We start from the raw sequence: 7,772 nt of genomic DNA, 5'->3' as shown, positions 1-7,772 counted from the left end.
ATTAGGAAACAACACTCTAAAAAAAAAAAAATCATCTACGCGGGATCAGGTCGCCCTCTCGTCAATAGAAACGTTTGCGTTTGTTTTCCTTCCAGCGGCCGTAAACGCTCAGCCCCACCACGGCCAGCACACCCAGGCCCAGGACGGAGAAGAGGAGGGTGAAGAAGAACTGCACTCCGCTCATCTCTTCCTCCTGGACTTCCACTACAAAGCAAGAGGAGGAGGGGTCGTTAGACACATCGGGGGTCCCCGGCAGTGTTTACGTTACGCAACAAACGCTTCATGAAGAGGGAAGTATTTCACACCAAGGCTCAGACAATAACATTTGGTTGTGTTCTTCCGTGGGCATCATTGCTGAGAAAGAAACTGCATATCTTGAGAGTGTCTGACTGAACAAAGGGCTAACTTCCTGTGGAAACACTGTTACCTGATTACAGACCGATGAAGAAGTGTTTTTGAATCCAAAGTTAAAGGAAGGCTGCACCGAATTTACACATGACGTTAGATAACCACAATGCAACCAGTCCTTCTCTGCTTTGTTGGGTTCTCATCCTCTGTGGGTTTTTTAATGTATGTAATGACTGCAGTGCAGTGTTATTAAGGGTGTTCCCGACAACTGATTTCCCTGAAATTACATTTCTAATCTATAAGGTTAAATATTGTCCGAAATAATATTGCATATATTATATAAAAGCCATTTGAAACCGTTAATCCCATTTTTCAGGAACCAAATCGTATTTGAAATGCAGCTATAATCAATGTCCCCAGTGTCCGCTCCGGTTGTCCGGTTAGAAATGTGCCTCACAAGCCCGTTGATAAAAACACCAGCAGGGACTGTGATTGAAGAAGAGTCATGGTTTGGCATGGCTTCGACCGTTAGTATCTATACATACGTTTGATTCAGTGAGTGGCTTCGTTGGCTCATAGCGTGCTAGGTTGCAAGCTTTAGTCTGTAGCTTACGTGCTAGCTGGCTGCTGGCCCATCCAGTGGATCAGGAGAGAACCAGACGTACTGCTGAACTAAGATTTCTTTTCAGAAAGAGGTGGACGTGGGTCATGAGAGGCTGAAGAGTTCAGATCAAAGGCTCTCCACAGCTGAGATTGCATATGTCATTATGTCATTTAAATATGTGCATTACTGAAATAATATGAAGTTTAACCGAGTAGTATTACTGGTGCAGACAAGCGAGGGCAGCGCATTTAAACGACTAGACATCTTTAACTGTTATATATGTGTATGTGTGTTTTATCATCAAATAAAAAAAAAAATCAAATTGAGTTTAGTGGTGCTGGGAGCACTACTTCTCTACTACTTCTCCTGTGTGATGATGCTGTGGTTCCAGGGGAGCTTTCTAAAGTCTGAGGAAACACCCTCCTGATGTCAATCTTTAATCTCATGTTATTTGTCAGGGGCGTGTATTTTTGAGTAAATGAAGCTTTCGATGTACGGGAGCAGAACATTTAAACTTATTTCTTCCCTGTGACTGGGATCCATACTTACAGATCTATCATCACAGTGCCCTAACACGGGCAACATCTAATCTTTAGAAGGACTGACACAAAGACACATTTGTAACTGAGCAACATTTATAGTTGTATGTCTTGAATAAGTCTTCTTTAAAACATGTAATCGTTTACAAAGAAGGGGAAGCCTATTGAAAAATGCTACCCAATTGCATTATGGGTAATGCTTGGACCCTTTCAAGGGATTCAAAAGTTATCTTAGCCTCTGCTTTGATTATTAATATTATATTGCACAGAAAAGATGAGGCAGTCAGACAACCACTATATCTTCTAGGGTTGTCACGATACCAAAATTATGACTTCGATATGATACCTGCCATAAATATCATGATACCAGATACTTACGATACGATACCAGAATTCGATACAATACTACAAATACGATACGGATATATTTATCTATAATAGTAATAAATAAAACATCTGTATGGTTCCCTTTTTTACCAGCTTGTTCCTGCCCAGCTTTTTGAACACTTAACAAATGGCATTAATATTAGTATTAGCCTACAGCAAGATATTAATGAAAACTACCTGTCGTTCTTTGAACTCTGAACAGTCGGGGTGTCTGTCTGAAAGGTGCGTTGCCATGTTTGACGTGTTGCCTCTCTTGGTCTGTGTGGCTTTGAAACAAGTTTTGCAGACGGGTCTCTGTATGTGTTGTGAATTGTTTTGATTGCATAACATAATTAATATAGTTCATGTTGCTTGTGTAACACGGTTTATGTTGTTAAGCTGTAGATGTGAAAAGCTTAATTGACCTGATTTACTTTTATTGTGAATAGCATGAAACAGGAAGTGCTTTTACTTTGAAGAGCTAGGAAGTAGCATGATACGTGCTTACGATGAGAACGATAGTATGAAGAAATCCACATGTCGATTGCGAGAGCGTGTTCTGTTCACTATAACAGTTTGTTATATGCAGTTCAAAAGTAAAGTGATTCTGTTCAAAAGCAGACGTGTCTTGGTTGTCATTAGAAGCTCCACTTCACAACAGTATGTCAGTGGGCTTTGCTTCACTGTCTGCAATGGAGCCAAACTACTTCCACATTTCACTTCTGGTGTCTTTTTTTCCAACAAGCCGAGGACGGTCGGCAAAAGCTCCTGCACTTGATACCATGTCTTCCCTGCGATCACTCGCTCACTGCCTGTTGCGTGTGTGAGTGCTGGGCAGCCCCGCCCCCTTGCAGTCAATGCGTGCCGGCAGCATGACAGGAAGCGGAACAGTGAGTGCGCTCTGATCGCGCGCTATGTTAATGAAGTATCGATACTAAAAATATGCAAAATGGTATCGTTTTTAACATACGGATACCGCGGTACCTTTTTAGTATCGATACACCATGCAACATTAATATCTTCACACGTTAAAATCAAATCTGAGAATAATTCTTTTGAGCAGCAGCAGGAAGCTGTGAAGTCTACTAATATCAAACACAATCTTGGTGGGAATTATGAGTGATGTAATATTCAATTGCAACAGTGTTGAATCGAGGTGTTTACATGATCCTAAAGTAAGTAAATACTGTGAGAAAGAACTGATGACCTCAGGGCCATCAGGCATCTACCTTGGAACTGTTCCATGTTGTCAACTCTGGGGATGGTGACCTCCTCCTCTTCCTCCTCCTCCTCCTCTTCGGGACTCCTCTCTACGGTCAGCTGGTACAGCTTCATGGAGATGAGGTCATGGTTATCTAGAGCAAGGAGTAGAAGTGGGGGATTAAAAATTCAGTGTTTCTTCAGTCATTTTAACACCAACGGCAAATGTTAAATTGACTTGTATAGCTTTCCAGTGTTCTGCTTTAACACTACATGTCATTCACCCATTAATACACCTCAGGCACAGCCTACGGGAGCAATTTTGGGGTTAAGTGTCAGTGTTTCCCCTACCATTATATGAGCCCCGCCCCGCCCCCCCCTTTGAAGGTAGAGTTAATTTTGTTTCATTTTATTTTCTATATAGCGCCAGATCACAACAGAAGTCATTTAAGGTTCCTGTCCTATAGAACAGATCTACACATTGTTCTTTTATTAAACAAACTAAACAGCCTTATGTTATTTATCTTATCTAGCGAAGGGTCCGTTTGTCAAAAGATATCAATAAAGTTGAATATTTACTTAACAGAATCAAAAAAGAAGAGGTTCCCTGGTGGTCAAGCAGCATTCAGATGATTCCATACCTGACAGGTCTCCGGTGGCCGAGGAGGCGCCAAAGAAGTATCCTGAAGGCAGCCGCAGTCCTGTGACGTCCGCGCAGTCTTTCCATTCCTGCTTGCCATCTACGTCCACCATGAGCTGAAGGAGGAGGAAGGCTCGGGATGAGTCTCTGATGACTTATTTTTTCATGATTAAATGGGAAGTTTTTTCAACATTTAATACAATCATCATCATCATCCTGCGTTTTAAATCCTGCCTTGAAGCCTTTTCATCGTATAAGACACTCAGTCATTTTTACCCTTTCAGACATGACTAACATGATGTAATCAATCCCACCTTAACTGGAGGGTTTCATACCGTGAGTCTGTTTTTGGAGTATCTGACGAGGAGAAGCGTGTCGTAGACTGGGTTGCGCGTCATGGCCGCGCATCCTCCGAGCTCAGTGGTGCGCCCGTCATAATCATGGTCGTAGGACAGAGTCCCGTTCCCCAGCATCACAGACACATATGGGAACAGCCTCTGTGAGGAAGACGAGGGAGGTGAACACGCAACGCTGTGGCTGCAACACAGACGCGTCCATCTTCTGAACCATAAAGTGCACCATTACGGTTATTTCTGTTTGTACCAGACAGCATGTGAATTAAAAAACGCATGCATGTGAAGAGACAGCACAGGATGGCGAAGGTATGAAGGTAATGGAAGAACATTCCCTGCTCATGGGACAAACAGCTGTTTATGATGCTACCTGAGTTCCAGACTGTGTCTTCTGCACATTCAAGAGGGTTGCAGAGAGAAAAATATGACACACTTTTGATATCATTTCATACTAACAATAAGCGGCTCACTCATGACTCAAGCTACCGACTGTCACTCACATCAAGGTTCTTCTCAGCATTGGGGTACGTGTCCACGAATATTCCAAGTCCAGTGAACTGGTTCATGTTGCCAAACACAGGACCTGTGAAGACAGAGTGAGGGGCATCAGGGCGTTTCCTCACAACAAACAGCACAGAATGGTTGTAGTTTCACCACAAACACAACGCTCATTCAGGCTTTAACAGTGTGTGTGTGTGTGTGTGTGTGTGTGTGTGTGTGTGTGTGTGTGTGTGTGTGTGTGTATTGGCATTAAACTGTTCGGTACAAAACATTCGGTTGAGTATGCGACATCCTTTCGGGACGCCCTGTCAAGCAAACAGCCGTTTATGTCCACTGAAATTCTGGAGTGCGAGTTTGACCCGGAATGTTTTGGCAGCGCACCAGTTGTTGTCATGTAGCATGCTAGTTGGTTTAGCCTGGTTAATGAAGCTCAACGGACCGGTTTTAGTGACTTTGTAATTTGTGTGTTTTTACGCCGCTCCAACAAATCACATTTAATATTATTGTGACTTCTTTAAATTTGTGAATAAATATAATTAATGAAACGTCATTTAAAAGCTGCTCTTTAGATTTACAGATCATTATTTTACAGAACAAATATTCCCAAAATAATTCAGATAAAGACTGTGATATGTGTAAATAGTATAATAATTATTCAACTAGAGAAAGTTTTGTCTCAAAGCATTTTGGCCATTATCTAGAGAAATAATAATAGTCCACAGTTATGTAAAATTATAATTTGTTTCTTTCTTAACCCCTCTCTGGAGTCTTTGTACAGGATATACAGAGATGAAATGCATAAGTCGTATCATCCAACTTAGAAGCACATTCCCCACAATGTTTCTTTATTGTTTGTGTATGTTTTGTTTGTCATTTAAAAACGTAACAGCTTTGCTGAGCACAAACATGAGCCAGCTCCTAACACTAGGCTTTGTAAAATATGCTCATGGAGTACTGGGGTCCGTTGTGTTTTTTTCCCCACATCACACCAAACGATTTGAAGCACCGGTTCCTCGTCATTGTACGGGACGTGACAACTCCAGGGCGGTCCAGCTTCTACCTACCATTCTGCATGCGATCTTTGGTTAACCAGATAGCCATGCCGTCCCCATTCAAATTCTTCTTTCCTTGGCCGTGGATTTTAAAGTGCACCTGAAGCTCCCAATCCTGCACGAAGAGTGGCTGGAAAGCAACAGAATGAATGAAATGAAGACAAAGGTTATTTTGGTGCTATGCGTTATATGTAGTAAGTATTTGTGAACAGAATTGAGTGAACAGACAGAACTTGAAACAGGCTGAACTAGTGTAGTGTTATATCGTCAGTAAATAAGGGGTCTGTATTATATTCATAAAATGCTTAAAATATATCTAACTTTCATATCAAGGTCATGCTGATGTGTAATTTATGGACAATTTTAAAATAATTGTGTGAACTGATCTTTTACTGCTTTTAAAGTCTACAGTACAATCAAATGTAGTCATTTTCTTAACATCTAAGACCATTTTATTATTTGGCTTTACCAACTTAGTCAAAACAAAAACACTTTGTGAAAGCACCGATGGTCAACCTTATAATAATGTTGCATTGACGTTATTATGTAAAAACGATAAAGATATTGGACAGTGGACTTACAATTCGACTCCACACTGCCCCCTGTCTGCTCTGCAGGTCTGGGGTCAGCCTCACGTAGTCAGGTGTCACCATGGCAGTGCCCATCAGATCCCACTGTGAAGAACTAGAGAGACCCAACCCTGCAAAACAGTAGAGTACCTGAGAGATACAGCATTCACGGTAGTATCTATACACTCTATGGGGATTCCAAGAGCAGCTAGTCTGTCAATGGACAACGAAACACTAGAAACGCAGAATTTCTGAATTAAATTGAATTGTACTTATTGGCAAAATACACATGAACTAAACTCAAACTGCAGACTTTTGTTTAAACATTGGGTTATTATGGTAAATTCGGCATATGATTGGTACTACACAACCATCGTTGTGGGCTAACAGTAGCTCTTATTTCACGTATTGTGACATTAGCGCCCGAGGGGCAAAGAGTTCGTCTTAGTAAAGCTAATTACTATCCTCTGCGGCTAAGCTAATGCAGCATTAGCTATCGAAGAATGTCGCTACGTGGAGTGAAATGCTCATTTACACAGGAACTGCTAGTTAGTTAGCCAATATTAGCGAACGTTAGCTAACTCCGTTTAGCTAAGTCACACTTGTTAGCTAAACGTCTACGTTAACGTAAGCGCTAGCCTAGTTGACAGCAAACTTACCACGGTATGGCTTAACCAGAGAATATTCACGCTTCAAAAAGTCTTCTATAAAGTCCTGTTCGTCTGCCAACGACTGGCTCGTCAAAATACAAACGGTAACAAACAAACATGTTGATTCACGGATGTTTTTAAAATGAAACATTGGACATAAAAACCACAAACTTCTGAATCCATCCAGATTTGTCTTGGTAACAGTGGCAACCATCTTTACACTCCCACTTCCAACCAAACCAGTCACGTGGTGTCACGCAAGCGAGCAGGAAACAACTATACTTCCGGTTATTACTTTCCAAATTAAAACCACTCTCACGAACGCGTTTCAATACGTTTAGATAAAACAAAATAAACTATATTTTAAGACCAGTCATGAAACAATTATCACATATTTTGCTGAAAAGTAGCAACACCACATGTAAGTATTTAGTCGGCTACATATCATCAGAGATAGAAGAATCAAGGTAAAAGTATTCACCATCAGGATATTATCAAAACTTGTATTATTGTTTCGTTATAACTGATACCCAAACACAGAATCAGAAATTAATATGTGTTTTGCTTTAAATCTAAAGCAGTGCATCATGTTTTATAGGCTATCATATGTAAAATATTAAAAATAAAAAAGCTGTGTGTGTGTGTGTGTGTGTAGTAAATGATTGGCGTTAAGTGTAGTGGAGTAGAATTCTAATGTTTTTGCAATCCTTTCTTAAAACATTCACAACTATTCAGGTCAACCATGCAAATCCACCGTGAAAGTCCTGTCGACAGTACATTCCTGTTTGAAGCATCTCAGACTTGAAATGTAAATGCCATAAATAATTAAAATAGCCCAGTCTTTATTGAAACATGGACACACATATTTAGTATAACCACAATCAATTCCCAGAACGCAAGGTATGGTAATGATTACCCAGGTCTAATGACGTGATTATGAGCCAGAGTGT

The 7,772-nt window shown here is 40.8% G+C and overlaps 1 protein-coding gene across 1 annotated transcript; it reads right to left on the bottom strand.

Moving 5' to 3' along the window:
* lman2lb (lectin, mannose-binding 2-like b) lies at positions 1 to 7,046 on the bottom strand. The gene is made up of 8 exons (XM_079162022.1): positions 6,832 to 7,046; positions 6,185 to 6,303; positions 5,616 to 5,733; positions 4,551 to 4,633; positions 4,033 to 4,194; positions 3,699 to 3,813; positions 3,087 to 3,212; positions 1 to 204 (listed from the first exon to the last, which is right to left on the bottom strand). The coding sequence occupies exons 1-8, from the start codon at positions 7,034 to 7,036 to the stop codon at positions 62 to 64; spliced, it is 1,071 nt and encodes a 356-aa protein (XP_079018148.1). The 5' UTR covers positions 7,037 to 7,046; the 3' UTR covers positions 1 to 61.
* Positions 7,047 to 7,772: the final 726 nt, after the last annotated feature.

Source organism: Pholis gunnellus (genome assembly GCF_910591455.1).
Source record: "Pholis gunnellus genome assembly, chromosome: 6".
NCBI classification, from domain to species: Eukaryota; Metazoa; Chordata; class Actinopteri; order Perciformes; family Pholidae; genus Pholis; species Pholis gunnellus.
The sequence above is the reverse complement of the archived record's forward strand: the minus strand, read 5'-3'. Positions and strand labels throughout refer to the sequence as shown.